The sequence below is a fragment of the Conger conger genome, chromosome 15 (assembly GCF_963514075.1).
Source record: "Conger conger chromosome 15, fConCon1.1, whole genome shotgun sequence".
NCBI classification, from domain to species: domain Eukaryota; kingdom Metazoa; phylum Chordata; class Actinopteri; order Anguilliformes; family Congridae; genus Conger; species Conger conger.
In genome coordinates this window covers 16915482-16937518 of record NC_083774.1, presented here as the reverse complement: position 1 = coordinate 16937518, position 22037 = coordinate 16915482, and the positions used below count along the sequence as shown (strand labels likewise).

General features: G+C 42.5%; 1 protein-coding gene across 2 annotated transcripts; it reads right to left on the bottom strand.

Moving 5' to 3' along the window:
• Positions 1-1740: 1740 nt before the first annotated feature.
• On the bottom strand, positions 1741-21706 carry LOC133111729 (myocardial zonula adherens protein-like). Of its 2 annotated transcripts, XM_061222285.1 has the most exons (14): positions 21509-21706; positions 18748-18813; positions 13293-13370; positions 11557-11703; positions 11159-11251; positions 10870-10983; positions 10434-10586; positions 8287-8412; positions 7466-7594; positions 7222-7316; positions 5403-5508; positions 4871-4954; positions 4377-4480; positions 1741-3827 (listed from the first exon to the last, which is right to left on the bottom strand). In XM_061222285.1, the coding sequence occupies exons 1-14, from the start codon at positions 21563-21565 to the stop codon at positions 3458-3460; spliced, it is 1722 nt and encodes a 573-aa protein (XP_061078269.1). In that variant the 5' UTR covers positions 21566-21706; the 3' UTR covers positions 1741-3457. The 2 variants fall into 2 exon arrangements, with proteins under 2 accessions (XP_061078269.1, XP_061078271.1); XM_061222287.1 differs by lacking the exons at positions 13293-13370; positions 18748-18813; positions 21509-21706 and adding an exon at positions 12540-12642.
• Positions 21707-22037: the final 331 nt, after the last annotated feature.

The following is a 22037-nucleotide window of genomic DNA, read 5'->3' as shown; positions in this document are numbered from 1 at the left end:
CTGTCGTTTGGGAGCCGAGGACTGAAATCAAATAAAAGTTTTAAAACTTCATGATAAATTCCTCATGTAAAAGGTTTTTGGAAATAGATTCTGCGTGACGCTAACGATCCGGTTCTGAGCACATCCAGACCCGCTGGGGCCTCAGCACTGCCAGACGCGAGGCCAGAGGTGTCTGTTTTACTACAAGATTAATTATGTATGACTTAATTCAATACTTTAGATTCAAAACTGGAATGAAGCTGACAGCCATTCAGCCAGCAATCTACGGCATCAAGTGTTCTGAGACTGTTTCCAAGAGGGGGCTTTTATATTACGCTTACCTAAATTATGTATGTTTTGAGAAATAACATTTTTTATCTCACTGGGGTGACAGTGAAGGTCCCATACCAAAGAATGGAATGAAATCAAGAAAAATGTGTATTTGTCCCAATCGTTACGGAGCTCTAGGATGCATTCTGTTGTTGCATTAGGGCTTGACGACGTGCCATCAAACTGGGTAGAGGAATGCATTTGTCTGTTATCTGTCTGTTCAGAACATCTCCTCTCAACATACTCTCTTTGAATGGTCGTACTACGAAGAGATCCTCCAAGAAATATTGTGCCCTGTGACATCACATCTTATGTGGTAACAACTATAACGATTGGCAAAAGGAGACTGGAGAAACCATATCATCTCTCTAGTGCCATCTGGTGTCTCACAAATATCATTACATTTGCATTTAATATAAAATATGAAGGAGATGGATGCCTGCACAAGTATCCACAATGTAATTTCCATCTGCATTTTTTTTAAATAAAAAGGCACTGGCTAATATTGACTGCAGCGTTCATTTCCTGCCCAGTCATATCAATGCACTTAATGATTGCATTGGCTGGATATCATGGAAGAAATCCAACATTGGAACAAACTGAATTGGTACCAGTCATTTTATTTATGCCTGGAAAATATGAGTGCCTAATTAAGACCAGTATTCAAGGGGCAAGGAGCCTCTCTGATATACTGTTTCAGTGTAACAGGCAAAGTTCAAACTTCTGTTCAAACATCTGACACCTACTGTATGCATTTTCTTTTCTAAGATTTTGCAAAAGAAACAGGGCTCTGTAATGTCTTCATTGGGACAATAGGTTTGATGTTGGTGATTAGTGTTTATGCAGTGACTGTAGTCAGTTGCCGCAGTCAAAGACCCTCTTTTGGGCTTTTTAGTAGAATAAAATGTAGCTCACATGTACAAGATCAGTCAGCCAGTGACCCAGGTCCTGTAAGGTTTTTCAGTGTCTGACAGCCCATCACTGAATTTTCTAATCAGTGTGAGTGTGGGCATTAGCATGTGAGTGTGGGCATTAGCATGTGAGTGTGGGCATTAGCATGTGAGTGTGAATGTGGGCATTAGCATGTGAGTGTGAGTGTGGGCATTAGCATGTGAGTGTGAGTGTGGGCATTAGCATGTGAGTGTGAGTGTGGGCATTAGCATGTGAGTGTGGGCATTAGCATGTGAGTTTGGGCATTAGCATGTGAGTGTGGGTGTGGGCATTAGCATGTGAGTGTGAGTGTTGGCATTAGCATGTGAGTGTGTTTGCATGTGGTTGACTGTTAATCCTAAATGGCACTTCAGTTCAAAGTTAATTATGAGAGAATCTGGAGGAATAAAACAAGTCCAAGTGAGGTAATGCCCAAATTGAATAATCCTATTTTTTTAATATAATAAAGACAGCTGAAAAGAAAATATCCCCACCATGAGCAAATGTGTTTTCATGATTCATTATTTTTGAGTACAGTTTACATTTGACACTGTATCAGTAGCAATTTAACCATTCATGACAATGACAATTAAATGCTTCCTTCTGCCACATTCTACCTCATTTCCATGAGTCCTTCACCTGGGGCTATATTTTACATTAATCAATATATCAATATATACTCCTTGGAATTTGCATGAAAGGCTTAATATCTAAAAGCTGAGATATTATGAGAATAGTATGAGAATAACATTGAGCCAAACGTCATGTAGGGGGCGTTGTTATGGACCTGGAATTATGGGATGTCTGAACTTTTACTGTGCATGAATTGTCATAGGCAGTATCTGCAACATGTTTGCATTCTGAAATGATTACTTCATCATTATCTATTGACCACTGATCATAACTAATGGTACATTTCAGCTCATCATATTATTTCAGCACAATGAAAAATGTAACTTTAATAGCTTTAATGGTTGATCACAGTATATTTATTTTGCCACCATAAATTATATTGGCTTTTACATCACAAAGCACATATCTCTGCATTTAGTATACTAGGCACTTGATGGAACCAAACTCATGGTCACTTTCAAAATATTTTGAGTTCATACAAATATTTTCACACAAGTCTGGCAGTGTCATCACATGATATGTCTCGGTGCCATTGAATGTCAGGTGGTAGTCATTTTATATCACTATTACCCATTTTTAATGCAGTGTACTGCTCACTTCAAGCAGCAAGTGTAGCATATACCACTCCATTGTTTTGCTCAGGGTATCAGTAAATTAGGAAACCATATAAATAACAGGCATAAAAATAATGTAAATAATTTGAAAAAATGTTGTGTAAGTACATTTATCCACACAAAATGTTAACAAAAAATACCCTTCAGGGAAAAAATATAATACCGTTAAATTACAAATTTAAGCTTTAAAAAATGTTATGGTTTTAAAAGTCTAAAACAGTATGAAAAGTTATCACTACTTCCTGTAAACAAAGTCAACATAAAATGCATCAAAATAGCATCATTTACATACAGTATAGTACATCAATAATTATTTACATGTGCACATAATCATACTGTTTTTACTATGTTTATACTCTAAGTGGGCACTTTATTAGGTATTTTAGACTCATTGGTCTTCTGCTGATGTAGCCTATCCAATTAGACGTTGTGTGTTTAGAGATGCTTTTCTGCATACCATTGTTGTAATGTGTGGTTATTTGAGTTACTGTCACCTTCCTGTTAGCTTCTACCAGTCTGGCCCTTCTCCTCTGACCTCTTTCATTAACGACACGTTTTTGCCCGCAAAACTGAGATACTCAAACCGCCCTGTCTGGCACCAATGCCATGGTCAAAGTCACTTAGATCACATTTCTTCCCCATTCTGACATTTGGTCTGAAAAACAGCTGAACCTCTTGACCACGTCTGCATGCTTAGTTGCTGCCATACGATTGGCTGATTAAATGTTTGTATTAGCTTGCTGGTGTACCTAATAAAGTGCTCACTGAGTACATGTTGTGTGAAGCCCACTACACAAATCTAATGGCATCCTTTCTTCACACCGAGCTATAAGAGTTGATATGTCCGGCACCACCGAGGCAAACAGATGTAGGTAACACTGGAACTTCCGTACAATGTCAAGAATCTACTGCAATACTGTGCACATTAGCAAGACCTGTAGCCCACTCCCAAACGCAGCGAGACCTTCGCCTCACACAATTTTAACGTTTGATGACATCTCCATGAGCCTCATGTAGGGAGTGTAAACACTACCCGGTTGGGTTCTTGCCCGTGGGTATGAGTAGACAGGAGAGGGTTGTGGACGGGAGAGGCCCAGGGAGGTCTGTGCTGAGTAGGGCTGAGGCAGGTATGGTCGCGGCAGGGTGTGGGGGCCGGGGCTGAACTGCGTCCGGCTGGTCACCACCCTGCTGTGCTGGAGGGTGCTGGACTGCAGCCGTGAGCCGTACTGGGAGCTCTGGGAGTACTTCAGCGCACTGGACTCCACTCTCCTCGGGGGAACGGGACTAGGCCCCGCGGGCCTGGACAAGACCGGGGCTGCGGCCTCTGGCTCAACTTCAGAGCTGTGAAAATAAAAGTGTTATTATCAGTTAGAAAAATAACGATTTCTGCAGTTGCCAACATACATTTCTTTATGTCTTTTTGAACTTCATAGCATGAACGATATTATGCATATTTGTCATTGGAGGACTGTGTATGGGAATTAGCCGGCAGTAGCAGGACATAGTTGGCTCGACCCCGCCACCATAAAGCGTTGAAGTGGGCTTAAACTTCCCCAGGTTCCTCAGTTCCTACCACAGCATTAGCAGTGATTCTCCAAGCAGCTACAATGTGAGGTGAGCCGGGGAGTGCCACTCAACTGATCAGCAGTGGCTCCTACAAGGTATAACCAGCAGTGTGGAAAATAATCACTGGCTGGAGGGCAGGTGTACTAGAGGAGCGGACAGGCGTCAGCGACTCTGCTAACCGTGTAGATCCAGGTGGGCCAGGTGGGGACACTTATAATAGCCAACCACACTGTGACGCAAGGGCACAGTGTGGTTGGCTATTACAAGTGTGAGGAAAAGGCATATGGAATATATTTGGCGATGAGACGGTGTGGTGTTCTTCACCTGAGAGGCGGCTCACAGTCCACCCCGATGTCTCTGGTGGATACGGCCTCTGGATCCTTCTGCTGAGACATGAAGTACTTCAGCTTGTCTTCCAGTTCGTTATTCTGGGGAAAGAAGCAAACCAAAATGTTTCAGTGTTTTTTTTATCATGCAATTGCTCTGACGTGACATTCACATTTCTACAGAGGAATCCACGTATTTCCTGCATACCTGTTTCATATGATACACTTCTTGTGAAAACTGTCAAAATCTATCGCGTTGTTCCGTAATATATGTTATAACATATCATTTTAGCTTGTGTATCTACACTACATTGAAATTGACCTGGAATCTGGAATCATTTCATCAGTGAGAATCATTTCCAAGAAATGTGTTTATCGCCCTGTAAAAATCAGGAAGATTTATAAATGTTTGGTATGACCAATCATTTCAATTTTAAGTGTCCCTAGGTTGCGCTTCATGGCTGTAGTTATGTTGTTCCAGCTGGGTCTTACCTCACACTCAACAATGGCAATTCTATCCAGCAAATCTGCTATGTCTGTGTCCTTCTGAGCCACTTTTGCCCGTAGTGCATCAATCTGTGAATTCACAGCGAAAGAAGAAACGGTTACGAGTTCTACTCTTCACAAAAGAAAAAAACTGGTACAAGGTGAAACATTGTCATATGTTAACAATACAATTTTCACAATGCATAGCACTTCATAATTTGACTGAAAGGGAGTGTGCATGTGAGCGTGTGTGCATGTGTGTACATACAGTACGTGTGTGTGTGTGCATGTGCGCGCGTGTGTGCACATACAGTACGTGTGTGAGTGTGTGTGTGTGTGTGTGTGTGTGCATGTGTGTACATACAGTACGTGTGTGTGTGTGCATGTGCGCGCGTGTGTGCACATACAGTACGTGTGTGAGTGTGTGTGTGTGTGTGCGTGTGTGCGCGTGTGTGTGTACATACAGTACGTGTGTGTGTGTGTGTGTGTGTGTGTGTGTGTGTGTGTTGGCATTGCCATGTTTGAGAAACCTCCGTACCTCCTTAATCATTCCCTTCACCTTCTTCTGCTGAGAGAACACCATGTCATTAAGATGTTTGATTCGCTCCTGCAGATCTGTAGCCTCCCCTTCCAGCTGCTTTGACCTGAAACACAACCATGCTTTGAGCCAAATACAAACTCATACCCTCAAACCTGTCAGCTCTAAACCTACTCATATCCTACACCATGTTATGAGCCTTCTACAAACTCATACCCTACACCCATCCTGTGAGCTGCACACATACTCATACCCTACACTCACCCTGTGAGCTCTACACCGGCTCATACCCTACACTCACCCTGTGAGCTCTACACCTGCTCATACCCTACACCCATCCTGTGAGCTCTACACCTGCTCATACCCTACACTCACCCTGTGAGCTCTACACCTGCTCATACCCTACACCCATCCTGTGAGCTCTACACCTGCTCATACCCTACACCCATCCTGTGAGCTCTACACCGGCTCATACCCTACACTCACCCTGTCATGGTGGGAGGTAATTCTCACTGGTGCCACTAGTTGGCCGAGGATAATTGTTTCCACCTGTTCCTCGTTTACGCCAGGGGAATTACCTCCCGGGAGAGTATTTAAGACCAGCATGGACTAGTTTCTGTGCTTTTGTGTTCAACCGTTCGCCCTTGGCACAAAGCCGGTAAAGCGCCCGGTAGACTCTAAACCTATACGAGTCAGGTACGGTGCTGGTGGGTAATTCTCTCATTGCTAAAGTAAGAGAAATATCTAAAAGGTAAGGAAGGCGTACAGCTGGAAGAGTTGTGTGTGCTGGCGCCTTCCTCAAGGGTTTTGTTTTTTCTTTTGGACTCGTGTGAGTCGATGGTAGAGGGACGTTGTCCCCGCTGCGCCTCGAGGTTTTTATTTTCGTGCCTAGCTTTTCTCGCTAGGTTGTATTTTCTTTTGGTTTTCACTCAGTGCCCAGCTATTTGGCACGGTACCAAAGTTATTGGTTCGCCCTGGTTACTTAAGGGTTGTTTTACGTTCGCTAGCCGTTTTTGAGCTACCTTTCTGTTTACTATTTTCGAAATTTGGTTTGTTTAATTTCTATTCCTCCCATTGTTCCGGGAGAAGTCCTGTTCCTAGCTGGGTATCCCTATTTCGGTTCTCCCTGGGATTTAGTGACTAACACGTTCGCGTGTTGGTTAAAAAAAGTTCTACCTTTGGTCGCCCCTGGCTCTCCGCTTAGCTTCCCACGCTACACCCTGTGAGCTCTACACCTGCTCATACCCTACACTCATCCTGTGAGCTCTACACCTGCTCATACCCTACACTCACCCTGTGAGCTCTACACCTGCTCATACCCTACACTCATCCTGTGAGCTCTACACCTGCTCATACCCTACACTCACCCTGTGAGCTCTACACCTGCTCATACCCTACACCCATCCTGTGAGCTCTACACCTGCTCATACCCTACACCCACCCTGTGAGCTCTACACCTGCTCATACCCTACACTCACCCTGTGAGCTCTATACCTGCTCATACCCTACACTCACCCTGTGAGCTCTACACCTGCTCATACCCTACACTCATCCTGTGAGCTCTACACCTGCTCATACCCTACACCCATCCTGTGAGCTCTACACCTGCTCATACCCTTCCACACTGTGAGCTCTACACCTGCTCATACCCAACAAAGAAACCATACAAATGCTTGAGTTCCACAGATAGATGGGAAGAGCTATAGAGATATAATACTATTGTAACACTCAAATGATAGTATAGCCCAACAAAAGGACATTTTTCAGATCAGAAGGTGTTACATCTTATTACAACACTGAGGAGAATAGGACTCCTTACATTTTGACTGAAGCTGCATCCACTTGATCGGCCTGCTTCAGGCTGTTCAGTTGGCGTTCACAGTCCTGCAGTTGCAGTTGCAGCTGTGTCTTCTCCTGCAAAATACATGCGCAGATATGCGCACACAGATCAAACAAAGAAGCATCCAGACGGAACATCCCATAAAAACAGTACAGTGCAGTGTTTTTGGCAGTTTTGCTAATTAAAGTTCACAATGAGGCATTGTTAGGCACTCGGGGCTGACCTTGCCCATGCAGTCCAGGAGACGTTCCACTTCACTAATCCTCTCATCCCGCTCAGCAATCTTCGCCTCTGCGATCCTGACATTCTCCTCTGCCTCCTCAATCCGCCTCACGTACTCTGAGATCTGCACCTGGTTTTCAATCAGAGGAAAATCTAGTTTTGATTTGTTAGATTAATGTTACTTTGTTCTGCTCTTATTTCAGCTTGAGTGTATTTCTGAATGTTACTCTGACTGTACAGGAAATTAGTCTGATTAGGGGGTGACATTGGCTCAGGAGGTCAGAGTAGTAATTGCTCAGGAGTAATTGCTTCTGATGAGCTGGTTAGTGACTTGCATGGCAGCCAAGTGCTGTTGGTGTGTGAGTGAGTGTGAATGGGTGAATGAGAAACATCAATTGTACAGCACTTTGGATAAAGGCACTATATAAATGCAGACCATTGACCATAAAAATCGTTGACCAATAATGATAGTAAACTGCAGTTGAGCAAGTCACCACTAGAGGTGGTATGTTTGATTCATATGTTATTGCTTCACTTAGTGAGAGGAATGACAGCAGTAGGCTCTGTGATCAGGGTAGTCTGCTGCTGGCATAAACACTATGCAATAGTTCAGAGCCACAACCATCCACTCAATTGGCCACACAATTTAAGTTTAAAATACATTTTAATTATGCAGTATTCCCAGCACTGGCCCCCAGGTTTTGTTTTGTCTTGTTTTGGAGCACCAAAATCCTAGAGCTGGCTGGGGATCAGGGGGCTGGGTAAGCCGATCTCAGATCAGTTCTCGGACCAGTAGCAGGGAGCACACAAATCAGGCAGCACCTGCAGAGCCTCGATCTCCTCCAGGTGCCTCCTCTTCGTCTCCTCCAGCTGCTCCTCGTACTGGTTGTGCAGTCTCTGAGTCAGCAGCTTCATCCTCCTGTCGGTGGTCTCCTGGCAGGACTCTACCTAATGCACAGGATTGCATGGGAAACAGCCAGACCATTCAGACCAAATATTGTAAGCATAACATGGTTAGAGGGTCAGGACACACTGGCTGTGTAATGCAGGTGACATTTTCTGGTCACACACCATTTTTCCACAATAGAAGATAATATTTCTCATTATTTATATGCACAACTACCTGAATGCTGACTGAAGGTGCAGTTAAGCGTAGTTAAATTAATGTTAATTTGATGGCATAAAACTTTTGAAAGGTAAGGTCTAATTCCCAACATAATTTGCAAGCTTATTTTTGTTAGCTGGAACTAGAACAAAAAACAGAAATGGAAATTCCTTAATTAAAATAAAAACTAACCCTAAACGGAAATTAAAATACAGGTATTGTATTTGGATTTGGAAGATTCTGGACATGTTTTTGCAAAGAGAAGGACACTTTTCACAATGGAGACAGCCACAAGCTCATGAGCATCTGGTTAGCATAAAAGAGAAAGTAGTATGGTTTGGAAACATTTTGAATGCATGAATGTTCCTGATTAAAGCAAGTGCATAGTTATTACTGCAAACACAATGTGGCAACCAGCTGTCGAGGATCTTCTCAATGTGTGGTAAGCATACTAAAACCATGAAAAAAACTGTTCACCTTCCACTGTTCAAAATATGACAGTACAAATATGTTTTGCAGTAGGCAAAATAGAGAACAGACAGACAGCTCCCAAGATTAATAATTTTAGTTTGGTGAGACCTTCATGTTTTTGTATGGGCACAGGCGATCACAAATATTGGTGCTTCAAGGAAGGTGTGGTGCAGATGAAGGCTAACCTAAAACCAGAACAAATACTGAAGCAAAACAGAAATGTGTGTCCTAAAACTGAAATAAAAATGCCCAGAAAAATAACTGAAACTAAATTGAAATGCAAAGGAAAATTGTATAGAAAACTTGAATAAAGAAAAATTAAAACTAAAATCACCCCACTAATGTAGAATGGCCAAATGTCTGGAGCTGCAGCTGTGCTCATGCGCGATTCACAATGATGTCCGGATTCGATCAGCGCCCTAATCGAATGAGACTCCCAGTTACCATACACAAATATTCTATGAATAAGCAGCCTCTCATCAGATGTGAATGCAGACACTGGAGTGTGGATGAGTGACAGGAGTCACGGGGTGATAAAATGGAAAGAGACGTAGGGAATGAGGAACCACAGGTGAGAACAATAGAACCAGACTCCACCTCTGAGGTACATAAGCAAAGCTTCAAAGCAGGGCTGCCCAACCCTGTTCCTGGAGTAAAAACCTACTGGAAGGTCAACCCTGCTCTAAAGTGTTAAATCATAAATATGTTATTAAAATGACTTAATTCATGATTATAACCTGCTTCCAATGCTTTTCGTTTGAGCTGCATGTGATCTTGTGGAGTCAGAGTGTTTCTGATCACCTGACACATTTGACACTTCAGGCGACTGTCACTGAGTCTGTCAGCCAAAATCTCGCTGGCATCCCTGTTAATGCTCACAGCCACTGGAATGTGCCGTCTGTCCCAAATACTTCTGGAATGTTCCCTCAGGTGCTTGGCAAGTCACAAGTTGGGCAGTGGCATTCTCCAGGTAAATCCATCTACATTACATTACACTACTGGCATTTGGCTGATGCTCTATAAGAATTAGATTAGATTGATTGATTAGATTGATTAGACTAAGCAGGAGACAATCCTCCGCTGGAGCAATTCAGGGTTAAGGGCCTTGCTCAAGGGCTCAACGGCTGTGCGGATCTTATTGTGGCTACACCGGGGATCGAACCACCAACCTTGCGGGTCTCAGTCACGTACCTTAACCACTACGCTATAGGCCGCCCTACCCTGTCTATTAATAACTGCCACTATGCTGTCAAATACTAGTCACAGCAGTGCCATTACCAGTGAAACTACTTGGCTCTGTACCCCCCTCAAAATTCTCATTTTAGGCGTCTCAGCAGTTCTGTAAATAGCATGTCTAGGCCATACCATCTGCATGTGAGGGGGAGTGCAGTACCTGCAGTTTGAGGTTGCTGTTCTCGACGTGGGCAGTGGCCAGCTGGTGCTCCAGCTCCATCACTTTCGCTTCAGCCTGCTCACGGGAGCTACGGAGACTCCTCAGGTCTTCCTGGTTCTGAACGCGACTCGAGCAGCTCTCCAGCAGGGATTTCTGCCATTACACACATCTACATTTCAGTCCAAGGTCAAGGGAAGTGAATAATTCACTCTGTGACAAACTGGAGACACTTCTTCAAGTCATCTTCAAGAATCTATGTATAGATGAAATTCATCATTTCAAAAATAAATATTAAAACTTACTGCATACAGTACTTTAAAAAAAGTATTAATTATGATACCGTTTCTCAGCTTAAGAAATGGCAGCAGATGATGTGGTTAAGGTCCCCTACGCTGCACTGGGGCAGTTCCACATGACATTAGTGTTCCTCCTTCACCTGCAGTTCTATGTTAGAAGTAATGAGGGAGCTGTTCATCTGGTCATAGCTGTCCATCGCCGTAGTCCGGACCCGCACTTCCGACTCCAGGCTCTGCCTCTGATCATAGGCTACCTGGAGGAAGAGCGAGACGGATGTCACATGACCCGCTGGCTGCCAAGGCATGACCTCATTAATGAACACTATGGCTGCAGAAATACTGCACAAAATTCAAGTGTTAGCTGTCACCATGTTTTCTCTTTTTCGGTAACCCCGTCCCCTCTTGCTTTGTGAGATGTTGCCCCCTCACCTTCATGTCTTGTGATAGCCTCTGTGCCGACTGCTGCATGCCGTCGAGCTGACTGCTCATCTTCTCTTGCACCTTCTCCAGTGACTCTCGCACCTATGAGAGAGGGAGAGTCAGAGCCCCTTCATTAACGCCTGCTCTACAGACCAGACAGGATGTAAAGTATTTACCATCGAGAGGCCAAAGCAATATATTATCCTGACGAACCGATTCTGTATATTGTACACCCACACGCCCTTCTACTCACAGAGGTGAATCCGCTTTCGGGCACACGCAGTCAGTGTAAGATCCCTGCAGTTTGCAGCAGTGGACGGATTCAGATATACTGCACAGGGATTGGCTGAGTCTAGGCCTTTTCTCCCGCGGGCTCTGGCCAATTGGCAGCCAGCCGCCCCGCTCACCTCTCTGATGTACTTCATCTCGTCCCTCAGGTGATCGACGGGCCACTCGCACGCCGTCACTTCCTCCTGGCTGTCCACGCCCACCCGCTGCACCACGGCGAACACCCGGGGCTTCCCTCTCACCCCGTTCGTGACCACCCCAGTGTTCTGCAGGAGAGAATCAGCCTGGTGAGGTTTCCTGGCACCTAACAACGCCTGTATGTGTGTGTGTGTGCATGTGCACGTGTATGCGTATACGTATGTGTGTGTGCGTGCAAGTGAATGTTTGTGTGGTTTTTTTTGTATGCGTGTTTGAGTGTTTCGGCCATGTTTTTGTTTGTACTGTATGTGTGTTTGTGTGTGTGTCAGCCAGTCAGTGAGAGGGTGTGATAGTTTGTTTACTCAGGAATTTGAAACATTGCTGAGTGATTGAATATAGAGGTTGAGGAATGACAACAGTGTGAAAATGTCCTGAATGCTATGCTAGGGTGGTGTCAAGTTTCTGCAGCCTGGTAAATAAGCACAGACTCATGGAGATAGCAGCCCTATCATGCTGTCTGTATAAACACATATAGAGGCAGTTGTGTAGAGACCTTTACTTGTATGTCTACAGCACAGAAGTCATAGAATTTCATTGCTACTGCCAGGAGATTTCAGTGTTGGTTCAACATATCAATTTCCAGTTTTTGTTGCCAATTTGCCAGATTTTTTTTCCCTCTCTGAAAAACATTATGTACAGTGTGTGGCAGTACTGATGATCAAACCAGTTCCCAACCAGGGGAAGCAGGAAAGACTTATCAAAGTTTAACAAATGTCTCTTCAGTAAAATAATGTATAAATGCCCTTCAATAATAAAGGAAACAGAATTTTTAAATAAACAGTAAATGAAACACAAAACAACAAAACTTGCAGGGCAAGGACATCATTAGGGCTAGCCAAGAGGTTTTGCAATGATAGGGCCTCAAGCCCTGGTGCAGGCAAATAAGCACAAAAATATGCCTCACATTTGAAAGCAATTAGAGGAAAGAATTCTCTAAAGTGGCCCTAAAGGTTCAGAATTTGTGCACTTATGGTTTCTGCCTTGAGGTTTAACTGCAAGAAGGTAGGATCAGAAAATCAACAAGTCGCGCAGGTTTCCACCTCTTTTAAGCCCAAAAGAAAGAGCGTTGTCACACCCTGATGCACCAGGCTGCTTTCAATTACCAATTAAGAGTCAGTTCCCACACTGCAGGTGAATCAAATCACCTTCCAATCAACCCAGTGGAAGTTTGCTCTGCTGCAAAACGAAATCGAGGAAAATTCAAAAAAACAAAAAAAAAAATCAGAAATAACTCACTAACGGAACTACTGGCCAGCACCAGAAAATGGGTGACTGCTACGAGTGCTTTGACATTTTAAAAAAAAGTTTAATTCCGTCTGTGTACATATTTTTCACAAACCAATTAAATGTTAAATCTTGTAAAATTTTTAATCTTGTGTTTGTGTAATGTACTCTTTTTGTATGCTTTGATGTGCATTTCAGAAGTGCACATGTTACCTGTCTATGAGTCTGAAGGGTTATAAGAGAATATTTAAATTATTTATGTATTAATTTAATGGGCAATCATATCCCATATAGTCAACCCACAAGGGCATCATGGACTGAAACAAAGGGATTATATCATACAGATAATAGATTCTCTTTGAGAAATCAGGGATTGAATCCCATTTTAAATGGTATTCTGGGGGTATGGCTACATGTCAAAGAGCCCACCTACCTGCACAGACGGCTCTGTGCCAGCAGACCTCTCCTGTTGGGCATAACCGTTTTTCCTCCTCTGGGTGCCATTGACCACCTGGAGTAGAACAAAGACCCGTATATTTAATACATTCCTTACACATTTATACGTCTGATGAAAATATATGTTAATACAAATGTACATCCAAAATCTAAGGAATATATATCATGATCTTTGTAAGTATATGTCATAAGTATACAATGTATATACAGTTTCATATACAGTATATTTAGTGTAATGTGACAGTATATTATTATATACATAATCATACAGCATGCTCTCCAAAATATATACAGTTCCCTTCCATATGCAAATTGGATGTTCTAACTTCTACTTTATAACACTCTATAATGTCGAGGTGGAAATGTATATTGATATCTTCAGAATATATTAAAAATAAAAAGGACCTGTTCCTCAGTGCTCTAAACGGACTGATACAACGTTTAACTAAAACATACATAACACAAAAATGTTTGTTGTATAAATCTTTAATATGAAAAGCAGGTTAATTTTCCTGAACTATAGATGCTTGGGGTATCAAGGAGTTAATTATTATTATAGGTACGGTAGTGTAGATAAACCTGAGGATGAAATGCCCGTAGAATGATCATGGTTTTAGGATATACAATAAGGCTGATGGCAATGAGCACTACGACAACATCAAAAGGGTTTGTCATGAAGACCAGATGATCACAATAGGTTACCGCTGTATAATTATCTCCTTCAGACTTGGGATAATGTATCTATACATGATCATTCTGGACAGAGTTATTGGATGCTTTTCATTATTTAGGTTTTTTTGGTGCCATTTTTGTCATGCATGACAGGCAGTTTATATCTAGATATGTTTACTGTAATAATCCTGGCAGAATTTGCAATACAAAAGTAGTACAATCTCTGGGGATATTGTACAGTGGTCACAAGTTAACTTGAAAAGAAAATCCCAAAAATAAATGTTTAAATTAATGTTTTTGGTCAATATTGCATAAATTGACCAAATTTGTTTTATAAAGATACAGTTCTAAGTTGCGGATGCACCTAGCGGCAACTTTTTGTGAGCTTCACCAGAGAAAATGTAACAAATGTGCCTATCAATATACCACAGATTTTTTCAAGGATATTGAGAAAAGGGATGATATTGCGCAATAACAATTCAAAAACATTGTGCAGCTTTATTTAGTCCTGAGGCATTTTGGAAGAAACTGGTATGTTAACTGATATTAAACTTAAAGGAGCACTGTCACGCTTGTTTCAGTTGAGATTATTTGGATTAAATGCTTAAATTATGTTTGTAGGCCTTTTTAGAATCACTGTGTAGCTGTGTCCTAAATATGGGGGAAAACTTCCAAGGGAAAACATGTCCAGTGGCGTCACTGGACGTGTTTGGCTTGAATCCCCAGCCTGTGTTACCCAGAAGGTAACGGGCGCTCAAACTCCACCCTTGAACACCGAGACTGGTTTATGGACAGCCACCAATCCAGATCACGTGACACTCCCACAAAAATACAGTAACTTTAGCATATAAATATCACGTAAACTAACTTGGTTAGCCTGAGTGATATAACGGACAGCTCTGACTTTGCCGAGTTAGAGGACGAGTTTTCTTCGATTTTGACAAAGAAGTACAACCTTACAGTTTTGAACCAGAATTTACAGAGGAAGAATTGTGTGAGTGAGAGAGACAGCGGAGGACGAGACAGCCAAATCTAACTGACAGCAGAGAAGTGGGAACAGAAATTGGTGTCGGTGTGGGAACTGTGAACCCATGCCTATCGAGACGGAAAGCCTTTGCTGCCGCAGATGGGATGGAGGGCAACGGCTGTTACAGAAACCGAACACGGATCACTGCCAATAATAACTTCGAACCATTGTTCTTATCGTATCTACTGCATATTTGGCAGCAGCATTTGATACCTTGGACCCTTGATGACTTAAAGCCATTTAGCCATACTGTCTTAGCATAATTTACAGCTGAATCTAGTCCCACCCCCCAATTCCCATTGAGATCCATTGAAGTGCAGAGTGTTTTAGTATCTCTTGTTGGACAACCTGAAAATAAGATTTCCAGACTCTGATGATGTTGATAGGTCACAGGAATCAGGAAGTCATGGCATGCAAAGGATATGCACCAAAATATTAAACATGACTACTTTCATTTACATGACATTGCTGTGTCCCAAACGTTATGGTGCCCTGAAATGGGGGGACTATGTACAAACATTGCTGTAATTTCTACATGGTGAAACCAAAATGTATAGAAATGCCCTCATTAAAATCTGACAATATGATGTGATTTATTCTCAAAAAACAATTTGAAGTCTCAAATTGTGGAGGACATAGGAAAATAAACAAATGATGGGTCTTTGTCCCAAACATTATGGAGGGCACCATATGTATTCGACTGCACTGACATGGAAGCCAGGCTTCATGGGAACTAAAAGAATTGCTGTCGTCACATCAGCTCCTTGCCTGATGGGTCAACGGACAGCTGGGCAGCTAACTGTGGACAGGTGTGCTACAACACACAGAGGCAGTGGGCCTGCTCATTGGCCCTCCCCCCTTGGAGGATAGGGTTACAAGACACGCCCTTTTTAATTTCAAGACCGCTGCTATTCTGTCATTGTCACGGGCGTAATAGAATCTTCTCATCTTAAACCCTAGACAGCGCTACTGGCCTTCTCTCTCCCTCTCTTTCTTTCTCTCTCCATCCTCCCCTTTCTCGCTCTCTTGGCTGTCTAGTCCCACCTGTTTTTTCTTGTTTGCTTGTCCTCATGTAAAAACAATGGGTTCTCTTGTTCGCTGCCACCCCGGTTTAAGCAGTAGAAACAGGCGCACGTTGCCATGAAAATGGGACACACCCCCTGATGACAGATATGATGTACACATACACTCACTGAGCACTTTATTAGGAACTAATACTGCATAGGAGCCTGCCTTTGCTCTCAAAACAGCCTCAATTCTTCATGGCATGGATTCCACAAGATGCTGAAAACATTCCTTTGAGATTCTCCCATTCTAACAAGGTGTTCTATTGGATTAAAATCCGGTGACTGGGAAGGCCACTGAAGAACACTGAACTCATTGTCATATTCATGAAACCAGTTTTAGACAACTTTTGCTTTGTGACATGGTGCATTATCGTGCTCGAAGTAGCCATTAGAAGATGGGTACATTGTGGCCATGAAGGGATGCACATGGTCAGCAACAATGCTCAAATAGGGCATTCAAGTGATAATTGATTGGTAGTAACGGGCACAACGTTTGCCAAGAAAACATTCCCCACACCATTACACCACTGCCACCAGCCTGGACTGTTGACATAAAGCAGGTTGAGTCCATAGATTCATGATGCTAGTGCCAAATTCTGAGACTACCATCTGTATGGCTCAGCAGAAATCGAGATTCATCAGCTACGTTTTTCCAGTCTTCAACTGTCCGGTTTGTGTGAGCCTGTGTGCACTGCAGCCTCAGCTTTCTGTTCTTGGCTGACAGAAGTGGAACCCAACGTGGTCTTCTGCTGTTGTAGCCCATCCCCCTCAAGGTACGACATGTTGTGCTTTTCTGCTCACCACAATTGTAGAGAGTGGTTATCTGAGTTACCGAAGCCTTTCTCTCAGCTCGAACCAGTCTGGCCATTCTCCGCTGACCTCTCTCATCAACAAGGTGTTTCCGTCCACAGAACTTCCACTCACAGGATGGTTTTTGTTCTTCAAACCATTCTCAGTAAACTCTAGACACTGATGTGCATGAAAATCCCAGGAGATCAGCTATTACAGAAATATTCAAACCAGCCCATCTGCACCAACAATCATGCCACAGTTGAAATCACTGAGATCACATTTCTTCCCCATTCTGATGCTGGCTTAAACATTAACTGAAGCTCCTGACCCATATCTGCATGATTTTATGCATTGCACTGCCACCACACAATTGGCTGATTAGATCATTGCAGGAATAAGTAATAATAATGTTCCTAATAAAGTGCTCAGTGAGTGTATATTCAACTAGTTAGTAGCAGGGTCCTCAACCATTATTGGTTCTGAACACACACACATAAGTAATAATATATAAATATTATGTTCTACAATAGCTAAATATGAAAAGCAGACCTGCTGCTGACTCCACAACTCCAGTGTTGCATATGTTAGCCACAATCGGCTGCAATAATGCAATAATCATAGTCATATTCAATGTGCCCTTGCAGTTCCAGGCTACCTGTATCCCCTGAGCTTAAACCTCTGTTAAATCTGAGCTGGCTTTCTTTTTTTACAGTAAAACCCATAGTAAACCACAGACCTGACCCACTCGTGTTAACATGCGAGGAATCACTACAATGGGCAAGACTTTAATAATCTGCAAATATGTGCAAATGTCTTAAACTCAGGGACCAAACTAGCAAATAACAAGGCCATATACTGTAGCTATCAACTAATCTGGGGGTGATTATGGTAAATAAATACATTTTAGCTGAATGAATATAGCACACAGACTTCCCTTCTTCCTTCAGCACACAAAAACAATTTTCAGAGCCTTTTCATAAAAATCGGTTCTCTTCAAATACGAAAGCCTGTTACACAGCAAGAAGAAGACAAGAACTATAACTCTCTTTGGGTTCCTGTCTGAGCGCAAAAGCTGTGGAATGCTGTTCATCAAATGACATAGAGATCACAGTCCAGCGTCAGTAAGAGAGACTGGTGTGTTGAAGAAACACTACAGTACAGTATGTCAACAAGATTTCATTACAGCAAGTATTGCCATCCAGTTACAAGGATAGTAAAAAACTGAGTCACAGACATTGGGTAAGACTAAGGGGCGCTTTCCAAACACAAAATGGGTTTCAACCAAGACTAAATTGAGTTGTACGGAGAATCGCCAGTCAAACTTTAATTTAGTCAAGGACTAGGCTTAGTCTGTGTCTGTGAAACGGGCTTATAGGATAAAAGGGTACTCATGGAAGTGATTGATATTGTGGAAAAAGACTATGTAATTTATATACTTATTAAGGGGCGTTATGGTTCACAGGTTCCCAGATGAAGGGCCAAAGGGTAAGGCCTGGATTACAGGGGTTGGTTGTAGGAGAAGGAGTAGGTGTGGTCCAGAGCAAGACTAAAATGATAGATAGATAGATCGACAGATAGAACATAAAAAGGAAAACAATAATTTGTAAAACAGGGAGTAGGAGTAAAGGTCAAGCATGAAATGGTAAAGGTTGAGATTCCTAAGTTGGGTGAGGGAAAGGAAGAGGCTGCATGAAACAAACGGTGCACTCATTTCCTACATAGTGGACTAACTAGGGTGTCTCCAGCAAATTGCTGACACCCTCGTCCATCCACAGTGTAGGGAACCTGTGGATAATTCTGGCCTGGTAGTTAAGGACATTAAGCGTGTGAGGACGTGTGGCACACGTGGAGAGACTCAACGTGTCTGCACTGACCTTCCTGGCCGCATCCTGTCCAGAAGACGTGTCCGTCAGGGTGAGTCTTAAACGGCGGATATATCTCTGTACACACACAGCCACGGACAGAGACAAGAAAAACACACGGTTAATTTATGAAGAAACATTCATGAACTTTGACATCATAAACTTTGTTGATGCAGCAGCTTTCATTCAAAGTGTCAGCCCACAGCCCAAAGTTCTTCACAGTAAGGAAAAAAGACAGTACATCAGTAGGAACATTGTTGTTACCACCGTCCTGTAGGCTATACAGGCCAGAGCCATGACATTGTCCACACAGATAGATAGCGATCGTATAGAGCCACACTATTGGTGGAAATTTGCAGTTCCTTATGTTGAACTGTTAGAACAATGGAGCAGTGAAACTAATCATTTGGAGTCAGATGAACTAGAAAACATTTAATTAACCCTGTTCCAGTAGCGCCTGCTAAGACTACACACATTTCCTTTGCCTCTCAGATACTTCTTTTTGGTGTATTTGGGGGGTTCCTACATACCCACTCTCTCTACCCACCTAAAGTGTTTATCACTAAGAATGGAAACAGTGAAAAAAATGCTTTTTAAATAAATTACATTCATTTTTAAATAACTAAAGTGTCTTTTTCATTGAGTGACATACTGTTTCAGGCAGAGTTCTGAAGGTGCTTTTATTTTCACTGTAATTTAAAAAAAATAATGAGCCCAGGTGCTGTGCTGATTGACACAAAAGTGAATCTACTGTGTGTAGTGCTGTGATAGATTTGCTAAATATAGATTTTAATATTAAAAACATGACTGCTCTAAGATAGTAATCAGATCTTTGCATTATATGCAAATTTAGGAGTAATTCAGGAATACTGTACATGTATCTGTGTCATATTTCACAGAGCTACTGTGGGCCACATCAGAACTGGGTGAGGAATTTCACATTCCCTCCATTTCAACTTTAATAACATGGCTTTATAAAAAATAATATTTGAAATTCTATTGTAAAGATATAATTTATAAAACAGTTGCACAGATTTGCTTAAAATCATTTTAAATTAATTTCATTTATTACAGTTATCCAAGAATGGTGTGCATAAATTTAAGGTCTTCAGTAAATTTATATGGCTGTAAGTCGCACGATTGTGCTATAAAATTAGATCCTGTGTCTAAGATTGTCTAAGTGTCTAAAAACCCCTGAGACACACATATAGTAAATGCATTCTGACAAAACAAATGCATTCCAAATTTGGAGGAAATGGAATTTTAAAAATAGGGATAAATAAGGTAAAAAAATATTAAAGCTGGGATTTAATTCAAAGTAATGCAATATAACAAGTGCATATACAATGAAATCAGAAAACTGTACTCTTTAGTATGGAGTACCTTAAATTAAAGGCCACATTTACGTAGCATCTGTGACTGCGGGGCAACACAAACATTGGTTATGCGGTTATGTAATATCAAGGCCTTTATTCACAGCTGTTGCAACAGCAGCTTTAAAAGACCGGTCCAAAGTCCAAAACTATTTTCTGTCACTAAATCTGAGATATACAGAGTGAGACAAGAATAGGCTTCCTTTACACAGGAAAGCACATTCTAGTTTCATTCAGCTCCTGCTCTGTCTTTATTACATAGAATCAATAGAACAAGCCACGTGTCTAAGCACTCACATGTTTTCCCATGAACAAAATATTGCATAAGTCCCTTATATTTAGTAGATTACTACTGTACTAATAGTGTGCTACCAAATTCCTAAGTTGTTAGAATTAATCAGACCAGGCATTCAACATACACTTGTAAAAATATTTTCATATTTTTACAAGTACAGTAAGGGCTAAGCAGCAGTTATTGTAATGGCATACATTTAAAAACAATTCCATGTTACACATACATAACACATGGGAATGTTATTAGTCACAGTAATGGTAGGTATTTTGTTTGACAATATAAAATGCTAATCAAGCCACATCATGCAGGTCATGCTGAGAGAACTACGTGAACTACGAGCACAATGCCTACACAAACACCAAAATGTGCCATCAGTGTCATTAGTCAGAGGGCTGACTGTTTGAAGACAATCTCTAATTATATAATTTAAAAAGTGGCTCACATAGACAAAAATATCTAACTTCCACAAGGCATTACATTTGCTCGCTCTTCTGCCAAAAAAGTTAATTCCCCAAACCATCTGTTTGCTGGGGACATATAACTTGCATATGTCTGAAATCATTAAATTAATTGTTTCTTAGAATTTTATTTTATTTTACTTTTTATGGCTTTAATAGTATTTAAAAATGCAACAAATAAAAACGCATTTGAGAGCAGAGCCATTAGCTCATTAGTTTTGAGTGCCTTTTAACAGCAGTTTAACGCTGCTCAGCGCACGGAGCTGATGAAATAAACATGACAAGCCTTCCCCTCCAGCCCGAGAGCTCTCATTACAGCCTCCGTCAGATAAACATATCAGCCAACAAACATACACCTTCCAATTATACCCAGCCACCCATATGGAAAAAGAACAGAGATCAGCAGCCATTAAAACATAGCCGTGAGTGAGGGGGAAGCCCAGACAGAGTGAATCAAGCGAAAGAGAAAAGGGGGGGAAGTAAGAAATGAAGTGGGAGAAAGAGAGAAACCAACCAGCCAGCGATTAAACTTATCACATGGCGCCCTGAAGACTATCAATGAGACACTCGCAGCAGGAGGAGGAGGACAGGGTGGGCGAACGGGGGGAGGCTGCTGCCACCCCGGGACGGCAGGGCCTCTCTCTTACCTTGCTGGACTGTTCCTGGGTGTCGGTGACACTCCCCGTGGAGCCGTACCGTAACATGGCGCCTCTGAAACGGAATAGAGCCCTGCACTCCGACCCGCCGGTCGCTTACCCTCCCCTCTGCACAAACACACACTGACACCACCTGCACACCGCGAGGTGGAGAGCGAGGGAGAGCGAGGGAGGGAGTGAGAGAGAGAGAGATAGTGAGTGAGAGAGAGAGAGAGAGAGAGGTGAGAGGGTCCACTCTGATGGCACAGCGCTAGAATTCCTTTGCCGGTTGATAAGAGGCAGAACGGCAGGGCCTTGGTATTCCTGTCGGTGCCAGGGGAGCAGAAATCCACTGTCTGGTTCTCCCTGCTGAGGAGTTCTGTGACATCGTCCCAGAGAGACCACACCTGGAGAGAGGGAGCTGCCGGTAGCCTAGCAACCGTGGTGCATCTCAGGGCCTGGCCCCTCATCAGACCAGTCGGGCCGCATTTCACCTGCGTCACGCCCCACCCACTGACCCGCCCACCCGCATCAGAATGAT

Excerpts from the sequence above, each read along its gene's own strand:
- LOC133111729 (XM_061222285.1), bottom strand. The coding sequence starts at position 21,565 with ATGTTACGGTACGGCTCCACGGGGAGTGTCACCGACACCCAGGAACAG. Across the intron at positions 18,814-21,508 it reads CCCAGGAACAGTCCAGCAAG|AGATATATCCGCCGTTTAAG; the intron begins GTAAGAGAGAGG and ends GTGTGTGTACAG. Across the intron at positions 10,587-10,869 it reads CTTCTAACATAGAACTGCAG|AAATCCCTGCTGGAGAGCTG; the intron begins GTGAAGGAGGAA and ends GTGTAATGGCAG.